This window comes from Amblyomma maculatum, chromosome 5 (genome assembly GCF_055883805.1).
Source record: "Amblyomma maculatum isolate TAMU_Amacu chromosome 5, ASM5588380v1, whole genome shotgun sequence".
NCBI lineage: Eukaryota > Metazoa > Arthropoda > Arachnida > Ixodida > Ixodidae > Amblyomma > Amblyomma maculatum.
The window spans coordinates 48,910,324-48,934,495 of NC_139348.1; the positions used below are offsets into that span (position 1 = coordinate 48,910,324).

Here is a 24,172-nt window from a genome sequence, read left to right on the forward strand (position 1 = left end):
ACACCGAAAATTTGACCTCATCAGAAAGTGACCAAAATTGGTGTCTAAACCAATTCGAGTATGGCCAATTCAGTGGGGATCTCTAAATCGGGATTGCTGACTCCTAAACTTTGGCCCCTCGGACACCCAAAAATTTGACCTCATCAGAATGTAACTAAAAGTGATGTCTAAACTATTTCAAGTATGGCCAATTCAGTGGGGATCCCTAAATCGGGATTGCTCACCCCAAATTTTGGTCCCTTGGATGCCCAAATATAACCTTGACAGAATGTGACCAAAATTGATGTCTAAACTATTTCGAGTATGGTCAATTTAGTGGGGATCTCTAAATCAGGATTGCTCACTCCTAAAATTTGGCCCCGGGAGACTGAAAATTTGACCTCATCAGAATGTGACCAAAATTGAGGTCTAAACTAATTCGAGTATGGCCAATTCAGTGGGGATCTCTAAATCGGGATTGCTCACTCCGAAAATTTGGCCCCGTAGATACCAAAAATTTGACCTAATCAGAATGTGACCAAAATTCAGGTCTAAACTAAGTCGAGTATGGCCAACTCAGTGGGGAACTTTTAGCCGGGATTGCTCACTCCCAAAATGTGGCACTGTGGACACCGAAAATTTGACCTGATGAGAATGTGACCAAAATTGATGCCTAAACTAATTCGAGTATGGCGAATTCAGTGGGGATCTCTAAATTGGGATTGCTCACTCCCAAAATATGGCCCCGTGGACACCAAAAATTTGACCTTATCAGCATGTGAACAAAATTGATGTCTAAACTAATTCAAGTATGGCCAATTCAGTGGGGATCTCTAAATTGGTATTGCTCATTCCCAAAATTTGGCCTCGTGGACACAGAAAATTTGACCTCATCAGAATGTGACCAAAATTGAGGTCTAAACTAATTCGAGTATGGCCAATTGAGTGGGGATCTCTAAATCGGGATTGCTCACTCCCAAAATTTGGCCCCGTGGACACCGAAAATTTGACCTCATCAGAATGTGACCAAAATTGGTGTCTAAACTAATTCGAGTATGGCCAATTGAGTGGGGATCTCTAAGTCGGGATTGCTCACTGCCAAAATTTGGCCCCTTGGACACCGAAAATTTGACGTCATCAGAATGTGACGAAAATTGATGTCTAAACTAATTCATATATAGCCAATTCAGTGGGGACCTCTAAATCGGGATTGCTCACTCCCAAAATATGGCCCCTTGGATACTCAAATTTGACCTTGACAGAATGTGACCAAAATTTATTTCTAAGCTTTTTCGAGTGTGGCCAATTCAGTGGGGATCTCTAAGTCGCGTTTGCCCTCTCCCATAATTTCGATCCTTGGACACCGAAAATTTGACCTTATCAGCACGTGACCAAATTGATGTCTAAACTAATTCGAGTATGGCCAATTCAGTGGGGATCTCTAAATCGGAATTGCTCACTCCCAAAATTGCTCCCAACTCCCAACTCAGTGGGGAAATTCAAGTAGGAATTGGTCACTCCCAAAATGTGGCACCGTGGACACCGAAAATTTGACCTCATCAGAATGTGACCAAAATTGATGTCTAAACTAATTCGAGTATGGCGAATTCAGTGGGGATGTCTAAATTGGGATTGCTCAGTCCCAAAATATGGCCCCGTGGACACCGAAAATTTGACCTTATCAGCACGTGACCAAAATTGATGTCTAAACTAATTCGAGTATGGCCAATTCAGTGGGGATCTCTAAATCGGAATTGCTCACTCCCAAAATTTGGCCTCGTGGACACCGAGAATTTGACCTTATCAGCATGTGACTAAAATTGATGTCTAAACTAATTCGAGCATGGCCAATTCAGTAGTTATCTCTAAATCGGGATAGCTCACTCCAAAATTTGGCCCCTTGGATACCCAAATTTGACCTTTTCAGAATGTGAACAAAATTGATTTCTAAACTATTTCGAGTATGGCCAATTCAGTGGAGATCTCTAAGTCGGGGTTGCCCTCTCCCAAAATGTGGTCCCTTCGACACCCAAAATTTGACCTCGTCAGAATGTGACCAAAAATGATGTTTAAACTAATTCGAGTATGGCCAATTCAGAGGGGATCTCTAAGTCGGGATTGCTCACTCCCAAAATTTGGCGCCATGGACACCGAAAATTTGACCTCATCAGAATGTGACCAAAATTGGTGTCTAAACCAATTCGAGTATGGCCAATTCAGTGGGGATCCCTAAATCGGGATTGCTCACCCCAAATTTTGGTCCCTTGGATGCCCAAATATAACCTTGACAGAATGTGACCAAAATTGATGTCTAAACTATTTCGAGTATGGTCAATTTAGTGGGGATCTCTAAATCAGGATTGCTCACTTCTAAAATTTGGCCCCGGGAGACTGAAAATTTGACCTCATCAGACTGTGACCAAAATTGAGGTCTAAACTAATTCGAGTATGGCCAATTCAGTGGGGATCTCTAAATCGGGATTGCTCACTCCGAAAATTTGGCCCCGTAGATACCAAAAATTTGACCTAATCAGAATGTGACCAAAATTGAGGTCTAAACTAATTCGAGTATGGCCAACTCAGTGGGGAACTTTTAGCCGGGATTGCTCACTCCCAAAATGTGGCACTGTGGACACCGAAAATTTGACCTGATAAAAATGTGACCAAAATTGATGCCTAAACTAATTCGAGTATGGCAAATTCAGTGGGGATCTCTAAATTGGGATTGCTCACTCCCAATATATGGCCCCGTGGACACCGAAAATTTGACCTTATCAGCATGTGAACAAAATTGATGTCTAAACTAATTCAAGTATGGCCAATTCAGTGGGGATCTCTAAATCGGTATTGCTCATTCCCAAAATTTGGCCTCGTGGACACAGAAAATTTGACCTCATCAGAATGTGACCAAAATTGAGGTCTAAACTAATTCGATTATGGCCAAATCAGTGCGGATCTCTAAATTGGGATTGCTCACTCCCAAAATTTGGCCCCGTGGATACCGAAAATTTGACCTCATCAGAATATGACCAAAATTGATCTCTAAACTAATTCGAGTATGGCCAATTCAGAGGGAGTCTCTAAATCGGGATTGCTCACTCCCAAAATTTGGCACCATGGACACCGAAAATTTGACCTCATCAGAAAGTGACCAAAATTGGTGTCTAAACTAATTCGAGTATGGCCAATTCAGTGGGGATCTCTAAATCAGGATTGCTCAGTTCCAAAATTTGGCCCCTTGGACACCCAAAACTTGACCTCATCAGAATGGGACCAAGATTGATGTGTAAACTAATTTGACTATGGCCAACTCAGTGGGGAACTTCAAGTCGGGATTTCTCACTCCCAAAATGTGGCCCCTTGGACACCGAAAATTTGACGTCATCAGAATGTGACGAAAATTGTTGTCTAAACTAATTCAAATATAGCCAATTCAGTGGGGACCTCTAAATCAGGATTGCTCACTCCCAAGATTTGGCCTCTTGGATACCCAAATTTGACCTCATCAGAATTTGACCAAAATTGATGTCTAAACTATTTCGAGTATGGCCAATTCAGTGGGCATCTCTAAGTCGGGATCGCTCACTCCGAAAATTTGGCCCCGTGGATACCGAAAATTTGACCTCATTAGAATGTGACCAAAATTGATGTCTAAACTAATTCGAGTATGGCGAATTCAGTGGGGATCTCTAAATCGGGATTGCTCACTCCCAAAATGTGGCACCGTGGACACCGAAAATTTGACCTCAACAGAATGTGACCAAAATTGATGTCTAAACTAATTCGAGTATGGCGAATTCAGTGGGGATCTGTAAATTGCGATTGCTCACTCCCAAAATTTGGCCCCGTGGACACCGAAAAATGACCTTATCAGACTGTGACCAAAATTGGTGCCTAAACTAATTCGAGTATGGCCAATTCAGTGGGGATCTTTAAATCGGAATTACTCACTCCCAATATTTGGCCTCGTGGACACCGAAAATTTGACCTCATCAGAATATGACCAAAATTGATCTCTAAACTAATCCGAGTATGGCCAATTCAGTGGGGATCTCTAAATCGGGATTGCTCACTCCCAAAATGTGGCACCGTGGACACCGAAAATTTGACCTCATCAGAAAGTGACCAAAATTGGTGTCTAAACCAATTCGAGTATGGCCAATTCAGTGGGGATCTCTAAATCGGGATTGCTCAGTCCCAAAATGTGGTCCCTTCGACACCCAAAATTTGACCTCGTCAGAATGTGACCAAAAATGATGTTTAAACTAATTCGATTATGGCCAATTCAGAGGGGATCTCTAAATCGGGATTGCTCACTCCCAAAATTTGGCGCCATGGACACCGAAAATTTGACCTCATCAGAAAGTGACCAAAATTGGTGTCTAAACCAATTCGAGTATGGCCAATTCAGTGGGGATCTCTAAATCGGGATTGCTGACTCCTAAACTTTGGCCCCTCGGACACCCAAAAATTTGACCTCATCAGAATGTAACTAAAAGTGATGTCTAAACTATTTCAAGTATGGCCAATTCAGTGGGGATCCCTAAATCGGGATTGCTCACCCCAAATTTTGGTCCCTTGGATGCCCAAATATAACCTTGACAGAATGTGACCAAAATTGATGTCTAAACTCTTTCGAGTATGGTCAATTTAGTGGGGATCTCTAAATCAGGATTGCTCACTCCTAAAATTTGGCCCCGGGAGACTGAAAATTTGACCTCATCAGAATGTGACCAAAATTGAGGTCTAAACTAATTCGAGTATGGCCAATTCAGTGGGGATCTCTAAATCGGGATTGCTCACTCCGAAAATTTGGCCCCGTAGATACCAAAAATTTGACCTAATCAGAATGTGACCAAAATTGAAGTCTAAACTAAGTCGAGTATGGCCAACTCAGTGGGGAACTTTTAGCCGGGATTGCTCACTCCCAAAATGTGGCACTGTGGACACCGAAAATTTGACCTGATGAGAATGTGACCAAAATTGATGCCTAAACTAATTCGAGTATGGCGAATTCAGTGGGGATCTCTAAATTGGGATTGCTCACTCCCAAAATATGGCCCCGTGGACACCAAAAATTTGACCTTATCAGCATGTGAACAAAATTGATGTCTAAACTAATTCAAGTATGGCCAATTCAGTGGGGATCTCTAAATTGGTATTGCTCATTCCCAAAATTTGGCCTCGTGGACACAGAAAATTTGACCTCATCAGAATGTGACCAAAATTGAGGTCTAAACTAATTCGAGTATGGCCAATTGAGTGGGGATCTCTAAATCGGGATTGCTCACTCCCAAAATTTGGCCCCGTGGACACCGAAAATTTGACCTCATCAGAATGTGACCAAAATTGGTGTCTAAACTAATTCGAGTATGGCCAATTGAGTGGGGATCTCTAAGTCGGGATTGCTCACTGCCAAAATTTGGCCCCTTGGACACCGAAAATTTGACGTCATCAGAATGTGACGAAAATTGATGTCTAAACTAATTCATATATAGCAATTCAGTGGGGACCTCTAAATCGGGATTGCTCACTCCCAAAATATGGCCCCTTGGATACTCAAATTTGACCTTGACAGAATGTGACCAAAATTTATTTCTAAGCTTTTTCGAGTGTGGCCAATTCAGTGGGGATCTCTAAGTCGCGTTTGCCCTCTCCCATAATTTCGATCCTTGGACACCGAAAATTTCACCTCATCGGAAGGTGACCAAAATTGATGTCTAAACTATTTCGAGTATGGCCAGTTCAGTGGGGATCTCTAAATCGGGATTGCTCGCTCCGAAAATTTGGCACCGTAGATACCGAAAATTTGACCTAATCAGAATGTGACCAAAATTGGTCTAAACTAATTCGACTATGGCCAACTCAGTGGGGAAATTCAAGTAGGAATTGGTCACTCCCAAAATATGGCCCCGTGGACACCGAAAATTTGACCTTATCAGCACGTGACCAAATTGATGTCTAAACTAATTCGAGTATGGCCAATTCAGTGGGGATCTCTAAATCGGAATTGCTCACTCCCAAAATTGCTCCCAACTCCCAACTCAGTGGGGAAATTCAAGTAGGAATTGGTCACTCCCAAAATGTGGCACCGTGGACACCGAAAATTTGACCTCATCAGAATGTGACCAAAATTGATGTCTAAACTAATTCGAGTATGGCGAATTCAGTGGGGATGTCTAAATTGGGATTGCTCAGTCCCAAAATATGGCCCCGTGGACACCGAAAATTTGACCTTATCAGCACGTGACCAAAATTGATGTCTAAACTAATTCGAGTATGGCCAATTCAGTGGGGATCTCTAAATCGGAATTGCTCACTCCCAAAATTTGGCCTCGTGGACACCGAGAATTTGACCTTATCAGCATGTGACTAAAATTGATGTCTAAACTAATTCGAGCATGGCCAATTCAGTAGTTATCTCTAAATCGGGATAGCTCACTCCAAAATTTGGCCCCTTGGATACCCAAATTTGACCTTTTCAGAATGTGAACAAAATTGATTTCTAAACTATTTCGAGTATGGCCAATTCAGTGGAGATCTCTAAGTCGGGGTAGCCCTCTCCCAAAATGTGGTCCCTTCGACACCCAAAATTTGACCTCGTCAGAATGTGACCAAAAATGATGTTTAAACTAATTCGAGTATGGCCAATTCAGAGGGGATCTCTAAGTCGGGATTGCTCACTCCCAAAATTTGGCGCCATGGACACCGAAAATTTGACCTCATCAGAATGTGACCAAAATTGGTGTCTAAACCAATTCGAGTATGGCCAATTCAGTGGGGATCCCTAAATCGGGATTGCTCACCCCAAATTTTGGTCCCTTGGATGCCCAAATATAACCTTGACAGAATGTGACCAAAATTGATGTCTAAACTATTTCGAGTATGGTCAATTTAGTGGGGATCTCTAAATCAGGATTGCTCACTTCTAAAATTTGGCCCCGGGAGACTGAAAATTTGACCTCATCAGACTGTGACCAAAATTGAGGTCTAAACTAATTCGAGTATGGCCAATTCAGTGGGGATCTCTAAATCGGGATTGCTCACTCCGAAAATTTGGCCCCGTAGATACCAAAAATTTGACCTAATCAGAATGTGACCAAAATTGAGGTCTAAACTAATTCGAGTATGGCCAACTCAGTGGGGAACTTTTAGCCGGGATTGCTCACTCCCAAAATGTGGCACTGTGGACACCGAAAATTTGACCTGATAAAAATGTGACCAAAATTGATGCCTAAACTAATTCGAGTATGGCAAATTCAGTGGGGATCTCTAAATTGGGATTGCTCACTCCCAATATATGGCCCCGTGGACACCGAAAATTTGACCTTATCAGCATGTGAACAAAATTGATGTCTAAACTAATTCAAGTATGGCCAATTCAGTGGGGATCTCTAAATCGGTATTGCTCATTCCCAAAATTTGGCCTCGTGGACACAGAAAATTTGACCTCATCAGAATGTGACCAAAATTGAGGTCTAAACTAATTCGATTATGGCCAAATCAGTGCGGATCTCTAAATTGGGATTGCTCACTCCCAAAATTTGGCCCCGTGGATACCGAAAATTTGACCTCATCAGAATATGACCAAAATTGATCTCTAAACTAATTCGAGTATGGCCAATTCAGAGGGAGTCTCTAAATCGGGATTGCTCACTCCCAAAATTTGGCACCATGGACACCGAAAATTTGACCTCATCAGAAAGTGACCAAAATTGGTGTCTAAACTAATTCGAGTATGGCCAATTCAGTGGGGATCTCTAAATCAGGATTGCTCAGTTCCAAAATTTGGCCCCTTGGACACCCAAAACTTGACCTCATCAGAATGGGACCAAGATTGATGTGTAAACTAATTTGACTATGGCCAACTCAGTGGGGAACTTCAAGTCGGGATTTCTCCCTCCCAAAATGTGGCCCCTTGGACACCGAAAATTTGACGTCATCAGAATGTGGCGAAAATTGTTGTCTAAACTAATTCAAATATAGCCAATTCAGTGGGGACCTCTAAATCAGGATTGCTCACTCCCAAGATTTGGCCTCTTGGATACCCAAATTTGACCTCATCAGAATTTGACCAAAATTGATGTCTAAACTATTTCGAGTATGGCCAATTCAGTGGGCATCTCTAAGTCGGGATCGCTCACTCCGAAAATTTGGCCCCGTGGATACCGAAAATTTGACCTCATTAGAATGTGACCAAAATTGATGTCTAAACTAATTCGAGTATGGCGAATTCAGTGGGGATCTCTAAATCGGGATTGCTCACTCCCAAAATGTGGCACCGTGGACACCGAAAATTTGACCTCAACAGAATGTGACCAAAATTGATGTCTAAACTAATTCGAGTATGGCGAATTCAGTGGGGATCTGTAAATTGCGATTGCTCACTCCCAAAATTTGGCCCCGTGGACACCGAAAAATGACCTTATCAGACTGTGACCAAAATTGGTGCCTAAACTAATTCGAGTATGGCCAATTCAGTGGGGATCTTTAAATCGGAATTACTCACTCCCAATATTTGGCCTCGTGGACACCGAAAATTTGACCTCATCAGAATATGACCAAAATTGATCTCTAAACTAATCCGAGTATGGCCAATTCAGTGGGGATCTCTAAATCGGGATTGCTCACTCCCAAAATGTGGCACCGTGGACACCGAAAATTTGACTTCATCAGAATGTGACCAAAATTGATGTCTAAACTAATTCGAGTATGGCCAATTGAGTGGGGATCTCTAAATCGGGATTGCTCACTCCCAAAATTTGGCCCCGTGGACACCGAAAATTTGACCTCATCAGAATGTGACCAAAATTGGTGTCTAAACTAATTCGAGTATGGCCAATTGAGTGGGGATCTCTAAGTCGGGATTGCTCACTCCCAAAATTTGGCCCCTTGGACACCGAAAATTTGACGTCATCAGAATGTGACGAAAATTGATGTCTAAACTAATTCATATATAGCCAATTCAGTGGGGACCTCTGCGATGGAGCAGCAGTGGCGGTGGCGCAGTTCCACGTTCTCTGCCTAAACCTGTCATCGAATTCTTGCAGAAATTTTCGCACGGTGCCGTCTACAACCTGGTTCATCATATCAGCGCACTGCTGATATCAACTCTGGCCGTCACGTGGGGACCCAAGCGCTTCCTATAAAAGCGGCGACAAGCGACCCCCGTCTTCATTCAGCGATGCAGCAGCAGTGGCGGTGGCGCAGTTCCACGTTCTCTGCCTAAACCTGTCATCGAATTCTTGCAGAAATTTTCGCACGGTGCCGTCTACAACCTGGTTCATCATATCAGCGCACTGCTGATATCAACTCTGGCCGTCACGTGGGGACCCAAGCGCCGGGACCTTCCTATAAAAGCGGCGACAAGCGACCCCCGTCTTCATTCAGCGATGCAGCAGCAGTGGCGGTGGCGCAGTTCCACGTTCTCTGCCTAAACCTGTCATCGAATTCTTGCAGGTTGGTAATAGACAATTTATTAAGCACATCCTTTTTTCGCGACCGCCCCTGCTTCTGATCTAGCTGTTTTGCATTTTTCTGTTATTGCCTATTGAATGCTGGTGTCTGCTCTTGTTTACTATGAAGGACGCATGCTCCTCTTGCAACGCAAATTTTGCCGATGGTGACACGTTCATGACGTGCGTCGACTGCACTTGTAATTTCCACATTGGAAAATGCAGCGGCGTGACCGAACGATCGTTTAGGATGATGAAAGAAACCACTAGGAAAGCGCTGAAATGCCCAGCTTGCAAGCAAGCAGCTGGACAGACCGATTCAGATAATGTCTTGGAAAATTTCCAAACAGAACTAGCGGAAATAAACAGAAAATTGTCTGGCATGCTCGTACTGGAGACCAAATTAGACAAGCTAATGAACATGCAGGAAACTGTGTTGAACATCGAGAGGTCAGTACAGCTTCTGTCTGACACTTATGATGACATTAAAGTGAACCTACAACGACAGGACAAAGAAATAGGCGACTTGCGGCGTCGAGTGGAGGCTGTTGAGAGTGGAAGCGGTGAAAGTACTGTCCAAACACTAAAACAAGAATTAAATGAACTCGAACAGTATAGCCGCCACCAGAACATTGAAATCCATGGGCTTGAGCTGAGTGAAAATGAAGACCTCATGGCTGAAATTAACAAGATTGCCCGAAAATTGGAGCTCCCTGATTTATCCGATAGCAACGTTGAACATGTGCATCGTTTGCCCCCCAAAAAGGACAGAAGGCCTGTGGTGATTGTAAGGTTTTCCAACCGGGCCCTCAGGCGCAAATGGTTTGAAGCACGCAAGTGCGCGCAAGAAAAGTTGACCAACATCAGCTTCTATGAAAACTTGACAGCAATGAACAGGCGATTGCTGTGGCTGGCGAAGATAAGGGCAAAGGAATATGACTACAAATTCGTGTGGACTTCTGAGGGTAAAGTGTTTGTAAGAAAACAAGCAAAAGCAAGTGCTATCAGGATTGCAACCGAAAATGACCTGAGCAAAATTCTTTAGGTTAGTGACGACGGCTATTTCGATTTCAAGAAATCAAGATGGCGTACCACACGACTACTTCGTTCAATGATCTGGTGAAAAGTAACAAGTGTTTTCGTGAAAAGGGGCTTTCTTTTTTTCATTTAAATACACAGAGTCTGAGGAACAAACAAGATGACGTTAGTACATACCTCTCACAACTACAGTGTTCCTTTGATTTCTTGGCTTTTTCAGAAACATGGTTCTCAAGTGTCACTGATGTTACGAATTTTTCCGGGTACAGTCACGTTTCTGTTTATCGTGTGCAAAAACGGGGTGGAGGTGTGTCCCTATTTATCCGCGACTGTTTTCACTATGATACCATAGACGACTTTACCTGCATGTGTGACGACCTTGAAACTGTTGCCATCATGTGCAAAAACATTGCCATCGTATGCGTCTACCGACCGCCCCAGGGCACACTGTCAATTTTTTTAAACTACATTGAATCACTCATGGATTTTGTCAATTCCTGGAAGAGGCATGTAGTGATCATAGGGGACTTTAATATCGATCTTAACTCTAATAACCCTGCTAAAGTTCAACTTCTTGAAATTATGCTTCAAAATGGTTGTGAGAACGTCATTGAACAGCCTACGAGAGTCGCATTGAATACAAGTACTCTGATCGACTTATGTTTCACAGATTTTTCTAAGTCTGCTAGTTGCTCCGGTGTACTTTGTTCAGGACTGAGCGATCATCTACCAATTTTTGTAGCATTACCGATCGCCACACGTACACAATGCACAAATAATACTATCCGTATCATCAATGACGGCGGAAAAAAGACCTTTCATTCACTTGTTGATAACTTGAACTGGGCGAACGTATATAAGGAACCCGATCCATCTGTATCCTACGATATTTTTATGTCCGAATTACAAATTTGTTACGATGCTGCATTCCCCCTCACAACAATTGTTCGGCACAAGAAAGCAAGGAAAGAATGGATTACGAATGACCTTTTTAAGCGCATAAAACACAAGGATAAGCTGTTCGAACAGTTTCTGCGGACGCGTGATATTGCAAAGCTGCAAGAATTCAAGCGGTTCAGAAACAAACTTAGCTCTGACTTAAAGAAAGCCAAGTGTAGATTCTATCAACATAAGTTCGAAAAGTGCGCAGATAACCCCCGAAAAACATGGAAACAATTTAATGAACTAAACGCCACGCACGTTTCTGGTATACCATTTGAATTAGTTATAAATGGAGCCACTTATTCGGAGCAAAACTTAGTTAACCTTATCAATGATCATCTAGCTAACGCAGGTGCTGGAAACGTTTCATCTCTTTCATTGCCTCACAGCAGTCTGGAGAGATATATAGGACAGGCGCTGCTTGAAAGTGCATTTTTAACGCCCACTTCTGAGGATGAGATAAACCTTATAATAAACTCGTTCGATAACCGATCGGCAGCTGGCCACGACGACATTAAAGCCGCACCTATAAAAGAAACTGCCCACTTAATCTCAAAACCACTCGCTTACATCTGCAACCGCATACTCGCTTCGGGAATCTTTCCTGAGAAAATGAAGATAGCTCGTGTCGTCGTCATTCACAAGGGAGGAAAATACAGTGACCTGAACAACTATAGGCCGATTTCAGTTTTGCCTCTTTTTTCGAAAGTGATTGAACGTGTCATACACAAACGCCTCAACAACTTTTTTGTTGCAAAAAACATCATATCAACAAAGCAGTACGGGTTCCAGAAAGCAAGATCAACTGAAATGGCTCTCGTACAAATAAAAAATAAAATAATTAAAAATATTGAGGATAAGTTGTACACCGTTGGAATATTTCTAGATTTTCGCAAAGCCTTCGATTCCATCAAACATCATATTTTGCTAAGAAAACTGGAAATATGTGGAATTAGGGGCATAGCACTTCAACTCATGAGCAGTTACCTTGAGTCGCGTTTTCAGTTCGTATGCCTACATGGCTACAAATCAAACCCAAGGACTGTAAAATATGGTGTACCGCAAGGATCTATATTAGGCCCTTTGCTCTTCTTGATCTATATAAATGATATAGTTAACATTCCTCAAACTGATGACATAGTATTATATGCAGACGATACGAATGTATTCTTCTCTGGAACAAATCTTAATGACCTTGAAAACACTGCTAACACGTGGCTATTAAATCTTAGTGTATGGCTAAACTTAAATAGTCTTGAACTCAACGAGAAAAAAACTAAATTTATGCTTTTCTGTGCAAAAAACAAACCAATAGATTACGATTTTAAGCTTCGCTACGGCTCTTGCTACCTTGAACGTGTCAGCTCCCATTCCTTTCTAGGAGTTAAATTCCATCACAACCTAGGCTGGAGCGACCACATAGACCACACCCGTGTCAAGATAGCGAGAGCTATTGGTATGCTTTCCCGGCTTCGAGATCTTATACCTTGCTCGCTGAAAAGACAGTTGTATTTCTCTCTTATCCATTCTCGCATCAGTTATTGTCTTCTTATCTGGGGTACTTGTAACAAAACTGACTTAGAAAAAATATCAGCCCTCCAGTCGCGTGCAGCTCGGTTACTTTTACCTGCAGGAAACAACACAAATAGTTGCTCGGCAAATACACAGTCTCGAATGATCCCTTTGAAAATCATGTATGAACTCAAAATATGTGTGTTTATTTATAACGAAATAAAAACAAATTACATTAATTTTTTTAACACGTACCTAAACAGATCTACTGGTTACAGCTTGCGTCAAACTTCTATTGTGGTAAATAGGCCTCGTACTAACTACGGAACACAATCAATTGAGCATCAGATCATGTTGATGTGTAATTCTCATCCGTTTGTAATAGATGCAGCTAAAAATAGTTCCACGCACAGGGGTTTTAAACGCATCTGTTCGTCTTTCTTTTTGTCTAACGTTGTGTCCTAACAAAATGCTTACTTCTGGTTCCGTTTGATGTAACCCTGCTGGGGGGGGGGTCCTGTGGTGCGGTGGCCTCATAGATTGTTCATAGTAGGATGTCGTGCGGTCTGTGTGGCATATCGTGCGGTCTGTGTGGCATATCGTGCGGTCTGTATGATATGCCATACAATTCGTATGATATGCCGTGCGGATGGGGTGGTGTGTCGTGCAGATTGTGCGGTGTTCTGTGGTGGATGGTCTGTGGGGTTGTTGCGTCGTAGGAATGCTGTATCGGTTCGAACAACCCTAATGTATTGCATTACTGTACCATTTTTGTATATGATTTAGTGTGTATTATTTTATTATCTGTATATATTTACAAGAACTGTTTATGATGCGTCTGTTTTGTAAGCGATGGCAAAGACAGCCTTTTGTTGTTGTACAATGCATACCGCTCCTGCTGCTGTACCCAGGCGAGGACAAGACCCAGTCAGAAGGTTTAGCACCTCCTTTTGTCTTGCCTCGTGGGCAATACCTGTATGTTGCCCGAAGGAGAAATAAACAAAAAAAAAAAAGTTGTAAATCGGGATTGCTCACTCCCAAAATATGGCCCATTGGATACTCAAATTTGACCTTGACAGAATGTGACCAAAATTTATTTCTAAGCTTTTTGAGTGTGGCCAATTCAGTGGGGATCTTTAAGTCGGGTTTGCCCTCTCCCATAATTTCGATCCTTGGACACCGAAAATTTCACCTCATCGGAAGGTGACCAAAATTGATGTCTAAACTATTTCGAGTATGGCCAGTTCAGTGCGGATCTCTAAATTGGGATTGCTTACTCCTAAAATTTGGCCCCGTGGACACCGAAAACTTGACCTCGTCAGAATACGACCAAAATTGATCTCTAAACTAATTCGAGTATGGCCAATTCAGCGGGAATCTCTAAAAGGGATTGCTCACTTCCAAAATTTGGCCCCGTGGACACCGAAAATTTGACTTCATCAGAATGTGACCAAAATTGATGTCTAAACTAATTCGAGTATGGCCAATTGAGTGGGGATCTCTAAATTGGGATTGCTCATTCCCAAAAGTTGGCCCCGTGGACACCGAAAATTTGACCTTATCAGAATGCGACCAAAATTGATGTCTAAACTAATTCGAGTACGACCAATTCAGTGGGGATCTCTAAATCGGGAATTCTCACTCCTAAAATTTGGCCCCGTGGACACCGAAAACTTGACCTCATCAGAATGTGACCAAGATTGATGTGTAAACTAATTCGAGTATGGCCAACTCCGTGGGGATCTCTAAATCGGGATTGCTCACTCCCAAAACTTGGCCTTGTGGACACCGAAAATTTGACCTCATCAGAATGTGACCAAAATTGATGTCTAAACTATTTCGAGTATGGCGAATTCAGTGGGGATCTCTAAATCGGAATTGCTCATTCCCAAAATTTGGCCCCGTGGACACCGAAAATTTGACCTCATCAGAATGTGACCAAAATTGATGTCTAAACTATTTCGAGTATGGCCAATTCAGTGGGCATCTCTTAATCGGAATTACTCCCAAAATTTGGCCTCGTGGACACCGAAAATTTGACCTCGTCAGAATATGACCAAAATTGATCTCTAATCTAATTCAAGTACGGCCATTTCAGTGGGAATCTCTAAATCGGGATTGCTCACTTCCAAAATTTGGCCCTGTGGACACCGAAAATTTGACTTCATCAGAATGTGACCAAAATTGATGTCTAAACTAGTTCGAGTATGGCCAATTGAGTGGGGATCTCTAAATTGGGATTGCTCACTCCCAAAAGTTGGCCCCGTGGACACCGAAAATTTGACCTTATCAGAATGCGACCAAAATTGATGTCTAAACTAATTCGAGTATGGCCAATTCAGTGGGGATCTCTAAATCGGGATTTCTCACTCCTAAAATTTGGCCCCGTGGACACCGAAAACTTGACCTCATCATCAGAATGTGACCAAGATTGATGTGTAAACTAGTTCGAGTATGGCCAACTCAGTGGGGATCTCTAAGTCGGGATTGCTCACTCCCAAAATTTGGCCATGTGGACACCGAAAATTTGACCTCATCAGAATGTGACCAAAATAGATGTCTAAACTATTTCGAGTATGGCCAATTCAGTGGGGATCTCTAAATCGGAATTACTCACTCCAAAAATTTGGCCTCGTGGACACCGAAAATTTGACCTCATCAGAATGTGACCAAAATTGAGGTCTAAACTAATTCGAGTATGGCCAATTCAGTGGGGATCTCTAAATTGGGATTGATCACTTCCAAAATTTGGCCCCGTGGACACTGAAAATTTGACCTCGTCAGAATATGACCAAAATTGATCTCTAAACTAATTCGAGTATGGCCAATTCAGTGGGGATCCCTAACTCGGAATTGCTCACTCCCAAAATTTGGCCCCTTGGATGCCCAAATATAACCTTGACAGAATGTGACCAAAATTGAGGTCTAAACTAATTCGAGTATGGCCAAATCAGTGCGGATCTCTAAATTGGGATTGCTCACTCCGAAAATTTGGCCCGGTGGACACCGAAAACTTGACCTCATCAGAATACGACCAAAATTGATCTCTAAACTAATTCGAGTATGGCCAATTCAGCGGGAATCTCTAAATGAGATTGCTCACTTCCAAAATTTGGCCCCGTGGACACCGAAAATTTGACTTCATCAGAATGTGACCAAAATTGATGTCTAAACTAATTCGAGTATGGCCAATTGAGTGGGGATCTCTAAATTGGGATTGCTCACTCCCAAAAGTTGGCCCCGTGGACACCGAAAATTTGACCTTATCAGAATGCGACCAAAATTGATGTCTAAACTAATTCGAGTACGGCCAATTCAGTGGGGATCTCTAAATCGGGAATTCTCACTCCTAAAATTTGGCCCCGTGGACACCGAAAACTTGACCTCATCAGAATGTGACCAAGATTGATGTGTAAACTAATTCGAGTATGGCCAACTCCGTGGGGATCTCTAAATCGGGATTGCTCACTCCCAAAACTTGGCCATGTGGACACCGAAAATTTGACCTCATCAGAATGTGACCAAAATTGATGTCTAAACTATTTCGAGTATGGCGAATTCAGTGGGGATCTCTAAATCGGAATTGCTCATTCCCAAAATTTGGCCCCGTGGACACCGAAAATTTGACCTCATCAGAATGTGACCAAAATTGATGTCTAAACTATTTCGAGTATGGCCAATTCAGTGGGCATCTCTAAATCGGAATTACTCCCAAAATTTGGCCTCGTGGACACCGAAAATTTGACCTCGTCAGAATATGACCAAAATTGATCTCTAAACTAATTCAAGTACGGCCATTTCAGTGGGAATCTCTAAATCGGGATTGCTCACTTCCAAAATTTGGCCCTGTGGACACCGAAAATTTGACTTCATCAGAATGTGACCAAAATTGATGTCTAAACTAATTCGAGTATGGCCAATTGAGTGGGGATCTCTAAATTGGGATTGCTCCCTCCCAAAAGATGGCCCCGTGGACACCGAAAATTTGACCTTATCAGAATGCGACCAAAATTGATGTCTAAACTAACTCGAGTATGGCCAATTCAGTGGGGATCTCTAAATCGGGATTTCTCACTCCTAAAATTTGGCCCCGTGGACACCGAAAACTTGACCTCATCATCAGAATGTGACCAAGATTGATGTGTAAACTAATTCGAGTATGGCCAACTCAGTGGGGATCTCTAAATCGGGATTGCTCACTCCCAAAATTTGGCCATGTGGACACTGAAAATTTGACCTCATCAGAATGTGACCAAAATTGAGGTCTAAACTAATTCGAGTATGGCCAATTGAGTGGGGATCTCTAAATTGGGATTGCTCACTCCCAAAAGTTGGCCCCGTGGACACCGAAAATTTGACCTTATCAGAATGCGACCAAAATTGATGTCTAAACTAATTCGAGTATGGCCAATTCAATGGGGATCTCTAAATCGGGATTTCTCACTCCTAAAATTTGGCCCCGTGGACACCGAAAACTTGACCTCATCATCAGAATGTGACCAAGATTGATGTGTAAACTAATTCGAGTATGGCCAACTCAGTGGGGATCTCTAAATCGGGATTGCTCACTCCCAAAATTTGGCCATGTGGACACCGAAAATTTGACCTCATCAGAATGTGACCAAAATTGAGGTCTAAACTAATTCGAGTATGGCCAATTCAGTGGGGATCTCTAAATTGGGATTGATCACTTCCAAAATTTGGCCCCGTGGACACTGAAAATTTGACCTCGTCAGAATATAACCAAAATTGATCTCTAAACTAATTCGAGTATGGCCAATTCAGTGGGGATCCCAAAATTGGAATTGCTCACTCCCAAAATTTGGCCCCTTGGATGCCGAAATATAACCTTGACAGAATGTGACCAAAATTGATGTCTAAACTATTTCGAGTATGGTCAATTCAGTGGGGATCTCTAAATCAGGATTGCTCACTCCGAAAATTTGGCCCCGGGAGACCGAAAATTTGACCTCATCAGAATGTGAACAAAATGGAGGTGTAAACTAATCGAGAATGGCGAATTCAGTGGGGATCTCTAAATCGGGATTGCTCACTCCCAAAATTTGGCCCCGCGGACACCGAAAACTTGACCTTTTCAGCATGTGACCAAAATTGATGTCTAAACTAATTCGAGTATGGCCAATTCAGTAGGGATCTCTAAATGGGAATTGCTCACTCCAAAAATTTGGCCTCGAGGACACCGAGAATTTGACCTCATCAGAATGTGACCAAAATTGATGCCTAAACTAATTCGAGTATGGCCAAATCAGTGCGGATCTCTAAATTGGGATTGCTCACTCCCAAAATTTGGCCCCGTGGATACCGAAAATTTGACCTCATCAGAATATGACCAAAATTGATCTCTAAACTAATTCGAGTATGGCCAATTCTGTGGGGATCTGTAAATCCGGATTGCTCACTCCCAAAATTTGGCCCCGGGGACACCGAAAACTGGACCTCATCAGAATGTGACCAAGATTGATGTGTAAACTAATTTGAGTATGGCCAAGTCAGTAGGGAACTTCAAGTCGGGATTGCTCGCTCCCGAAATGTGGCTCCTTGGACACGGAAAATTTGACCTCCTCAGAATGTGACCAAAATTGATGTCTAAACTAATTCGAGTATGGCCAATTCAGAGGGGATCTCTAAATCGGGTTTGCTCACTCCCAAAATTTGGCGCCATGGACACCGAAAATTTGACCTCATCAGAAAGTGACCAAAATTGGTGTCTAAACCAATTCGAGTATGGCCAATTCAGTGGGGATCTCTAAATCGGGATTGCTGACTCCTAAATTTTGGCCCCTCGGACACCCAAAATTTGACCTCGTCAAAATGTAACTAAAAGTGATGTCTAAACTATTTCAAGTATGGCCAATTCAGTGTTGGTCCCTAAATCGGGATTGCTCACCCCAAAATTTGGCCTTTGGACACTGAAAATTTCACCTCATCAGAGTGCGACGAAAATTGATGTCTAAACTATTTCGAGTATGACCAATTCAGTAGGGATCTGTAAATCGGAATTGCTCACTCCCAAAATTTGACCCCGCGGACACCGAAAACTTGACCTGATCAGAATGTGACCAAGAATAATGTTAAACTAATTCGAGTATGGCTTACTCAGTGGGGATCTCTAAATCGGGATTGCTCACTCCCAGAATTTGGCCCTGTGGACACCGAAAATTTGACATCAGAATGTGACCAAAATTGATGTCTAAACTATTTCGAGTATGGCCAATTCAGTGGGGATCTCTAAATCAGAATTGCTCACTCCCAAAATATGGCGCCATGGACACCGAAAATTTGACCTCATCAGAAAGTGGCCAAAATTGGTGTCAAAACCAATTCGAGTATGGCCAATTCAGTGGGGATCTCTAAATCGGGATTGCTGACTCCTAAATTTTGGCCCCTCGGACACCGAAAACTTGACCTCATCAGAATGTGACCAAGATTGATGTGTAAACTAATTTGAGTATGGCCAAGTCAGTAGGGAACTTCAAGTCGGGATTGCTCGCTCCCGAATGTGGCTCCTTGGACACGGAAAATTTGACCTCCTCAGAATGTGACCAAAATTGATGTCTAAACTAATTCGAGTATGGCCAATTCAGTGGGGATCTCTAAATCGGGATTGCTCAGTCCCAAAATGTGGTCCCTTCGACACCCAAAATTTGACCTCGTCAGAATGTGACCAAAAATGATGTTTAAACTAATTCGAGTATGGCCAATTCAGAGGGGATCTCTAAATCGGGTTTGCTCACTCCCAAAATTTGCGCCATGGACACCGAAAATTTGACCTCATCAGAAAGTGACCAAAATTGGTGTCTAAACCAATTCGAGTATGGCCAATTCAGTGGGGATCTCTAAATCGGGATTGCTGACTCCTAAATTTGGGCCCCTCGAACAGCCAAAATTTGACCTCGTCAGAATGTATCTAAAAGTGATGTCCAAACTATTTCAAGAATGGCCAATTCAGTGGGGATCCCTAAATCGGGATTGCTCACCCCAAATTTTGGTCCCTTGGATGCCCAAATATAACCTTGGCAGAATGTGACCAAAATTGATGTCTAAACTATTTCGAGTATGGTCAATTTAGTGGGGATCTCTAAATAGGAATTGCTCACTCCCAAAATGTGGCCCCGTGGACACCGAAAATTTGACCTCATCAGAATGTGACCAAAATTGATGTCTAAACTAATTCCAGTATGGCGAATTCAGTTCGGATCTCTAAATCGGGATTGCTCACTCCCAAAATTTGGCACCGTGGACTCCGAAAATTTGACCTTATCAGAATGCGACCAAAATTGATGTCTAAACTAATTCGAGTATGGCCAATTCAGTGGGGATCTCTAAATCGGGATTGCTCACTCCCAAAAGTTGGCCCCGTGGACACCGAAAACTTGACCTCATCAGAATGTGACCAAGATTGATGTGTAAACTAATTCGAGTATGGCAAACTCAGTGGGGATCTCTAAATCGGGATTGCTCACTCCCAAAACTTGGCCATGTAGACACCGAAAATTTGACCTCATCAGAATGTGACCAAAATTGATGTCTAAACTATTTCGAGTATGGCCAATTCAGTGGGGATCTCTAAATGGGAATTGCTCATTCCCAAAATTTGGCCCCGTGGACACCGAAAATTTGACCTCATCAGAATGTGACCAAAATTGATATCTAAACTATTTCGAGTATGGCCAATTCAGTGGGCATCTCTAAATCAGAATTACTCCCAAAATTTGGCCTCGTGGACACCGAAAATTTGACCTTATCAGAATGCGACCAAAATTGATGTCTAAACTAATTCGAGTATGGCCAATTCAGTGGGGATCTCTTAATCGGGGTTTCTCACTCCTAATATTTGGCCCCGTGGACACCGAAAACTTGACCTCATCATCAGAATGTGACCAAGATTGATGTGTAAACTAATTCGAGTATGGCCAATTCAGTGGGGATCTCTAAATCGGGATTGCTCACTCCCAAAATTTGGCCATGTGGACACCGAAAATTTGACCTCATCAGAATGTGGCCAAAATAGATGTCTAAACTATTTCGAGTATGGCCAATTCAGTGGGGATCTCTAAATCGGAATTGCTCACTCCAAAAATTTGGCCTCGTGGACACCGAAACTTTGACCTCATCAGAATGTGACCAAAATTGATGTCTAAACTAATTCCAGTATGGCGAATTCAGTGGGGATCTCTAAATCGGGATTGCTCACTCCCAAAATTTGGCACCGTGGACTCCGAAAATTTGACCTTATCAGAATGCGACCAAAATTGATGTCTAAACTAATTCGAGTATGGCCAATTCAGTGGGGATCTCTAAATCGGGATTGCTCACTCCCAAAAGTTGGCCCCGTGGACACCGAAAATTTGACCTTATCAGAATGCGACCAAAATTGATGTCTAAACTAATTCGAGTACGGCCAATTCAGTGGGGATCTCTAAATCGGGATTTCTCACTCCTAAAATTTGGCCCCGTGGACACCGAAAACTTGACCTCATCAGAATGTGACCAAGATTGATGTGTAAACTAATTCGAGTATGGCCAACTCAGTGGGGATCTCTAAATCGGGATTGCTCACTCCCAAAACTTGGCCATGTGGACACCGAAAATTTGACCTCATCGGAATGTGACCAAAATTGATGTCTAAACTATTTCGAGTATGGCCAATTCAGTGGGGATCTCTAAATGGGAATTGCTCATTCCCAAAATTTGGCCCCGTGGACACCGAAAATTTGACCTCATCAGAATGTGACCAAAATTGATATCTAAACTATTTCGAGTATGGCCAATTCAGTGGGCATCTCTAAATCGGAATTACTCCCAAAATTTGGCCTCGTGGACACCGAAAATTTGACCTCGTCAGAATATGACCAAAATTGATCTCTAAACTATTTCAAGTACGGCCATTTCAGTGGGAATCTCTAAATCGGGATTGCTCACTTCTAAAATTTGGCCCCGTGGACACCGAAAATTTGACTTCATCAGAATGTGACCAAAATTGATGTCTAAACTAATTCGAGTATGGCCAATTGAGTGGGGATCTCTAAATTGGGATTGCTCACTCCCAAAAGTTGGCCCCGTGGACACCGAAAATTTGACCTTATCAGAATGCGACCAAAATTGATGTCTAAACTAATTCGAGTATGGCCAATTCAGTGGGGATCTCTAAATCGGGATTTCTCACTCCTAAAATGTGGCCCCGTGGACACCGAAAACTTGACCTCATCATCAGAATGTGACCAAGATTGATGTCTAAACTATTTCGAGTATGGCCAATTCAGTGGGGACCTCTAAATCGGAATTGCTCACTCCAAAAATTTGGCCTCGTGGACACCGAAAATTTGACCTAATCAGAATGTGACCAAAATTGAGGTCTAAACTAATTCGAGTATGGCCAATTCAGTGGGGATCTCTAAATTGGGATTGATCACTTCCAAAATTTGGCCCCGTGGACACTGAAAATTTGACCTCGTCAGAATATGACCAAAATTGATCTCTAAACTAATTCGAGTATGGCCAATTCAGTGGGGATCCCTAAATCGGAATTGCTCACTCCCAAAATTTGGCCCCTTGGATGCCCAAATATAACCTTGACAGAATGTGACCAAAATTGATGTCTAAACTATTTCGAGTATGGTCAATTCAGTGGGGATCTCTAAATCAGGATTGCTCACTCCGAAAATTTGGCCCCGGGAGACCGAAAATTTGACCTCATCAGAATGTGAACAAAATGGAGGTGTAAACTAATCGAGTATGGCGAATTCAGTGGGGATCTCTAAATCGGGATTGCTCACTCCCAAAATTTGGCCTTTGGACACTGAAAATTTCACCTCATCAGAGTGTGACGAAAATTGATGTCTAAACTATTTCGAGTATGACCAATTCAGTGGGGATCTCTAAATCAGAATTGCTCACTCCCAAAATTTGGCCCCGCGGACACCGAAAACTTGACCTTTTCAGCATGTGACCAAAATTGATGTCTAAACTAATTCGAGTATGGCCAATAAGTAGGGATCTCTAAATCGGAATTGCTCACTCCAAAAATTTGGCCTCGTGGACACCGAGAATTTGACCTCATCAGAATGTGACCAAAATTGATGTCTAAACTAATTCGAGTATGGCCAAATCAGCGCGGATCTCTAAATTGGGATTGCTCACTCCCAAAATTTGGCCCCGTGGATACCGAAAATTTGACCTCATCAGAATATGACCAAAATTCATCTCTAAACTAATTCGAGTATGGCCAATTCTGTGGGGATCTGTAAATCCGGATTGCTCACTCCCAAAATTTGGCCCCGGGGACACCGAAAATTTGACCTCATCAGAAAGTGACCAAAATTGGTGTCTAAACCAATTCGAGTATTGCCAATTCAGTGGGGATCTCTAAATCGGGATTGCTGACTCCTAAATTTTGGCCCCTCGGACACCCAAAATTTGACCTCGTCAGAATGTAACTAAAAGTGATGTCTAAACTATTTCAAGTATGGCCAATTCAGTGGCGATCCCTAAATCAGGATTGCTCACCCCAAAATTTGGCCTTTGGACACTGAAAATTTCACCTCATCAGAGTGTGACGAAAATTGATGTCTAAACTATTTCGAGTATGACCAATTCAGTGGGGATCTGTAAATCGGAATTGCTCACTCCCAAAATTTGGCCCCGCGGACACTGAAAACTTGACCTGATCAGAATGTGACCAAGATTGATGTGTAAACTAATTCGAGTATGGCTTACTGAGTGGGGATCTCTAAATCGGGATTGCTCACTCCCAGAATTTGGCCCTTTGGACACCGAAAATTTGACATCAGAATGTGACCAAAATTGATGTCTAAACTATTTCGAGTATGGCCAATTCAGTGGGGATCTCTAAATCGGAATTGCTCACTCCCAAAACTTGGGGCCATGGACACCGAAAATTTGACCTCATCAGAAAGTGGCCAAAATTGGTGTCTAAACCAATTCGAGTATGGCCAATTCAGTGGAGATCTCTAAATCGGGATTGCTGACTCCTAAATTTTGGCCCCTCGGACACCGAAAACTTGACCTCATCAGAATGTGACCAAGATTGATGTGTAAACTAATTTGAGTATGGCCAAGTCAGTGGGGAACTTGAAGTCGGGATTCCTCACTCCCGAAATGTGGCTCCTTGGACACGGCAAATTTGACCTCCTGAGAATGTGACCAAAATTGATGTCTAAACTAATTCGAGTATGGCCAATTCAGTGGGGATCTCTAAATCGGGA

At 42.5% G+C, this 24,172-nt stretch overlaps 1 protein-coding gene across 1 annotated transcript; it reads left to right on the forward strand.

The window, feature by feature from the left end:
• Positions 1-9,816: 9,816 nt before the first annotated feature.
• On the forward strand, positions 9,817-10,479 carry LOC146188276 (uncharacterized). Its single transcript, XM_084605017.1, has one exon. It carries the CDS (start codon positions 9,817-9,819, stop codon positions 10,477-10,479), a length of 663 nt encoding a protein of 220 aa, XP_084461143.1.
• The last annotated feature ends 13,693 nt before the right edge of the window (positions 10,480-24,172 follow it).

Bases quoted from the DNA above. Each gene is read 5' to 3' on its own strand.
- LOC146188276 (XM_084605017.1), top strand. From the start codon at position 9,817: ATGCTCGTACTGGAGACCAAATTAGACAAGCTAATGAACATGCAGGAA.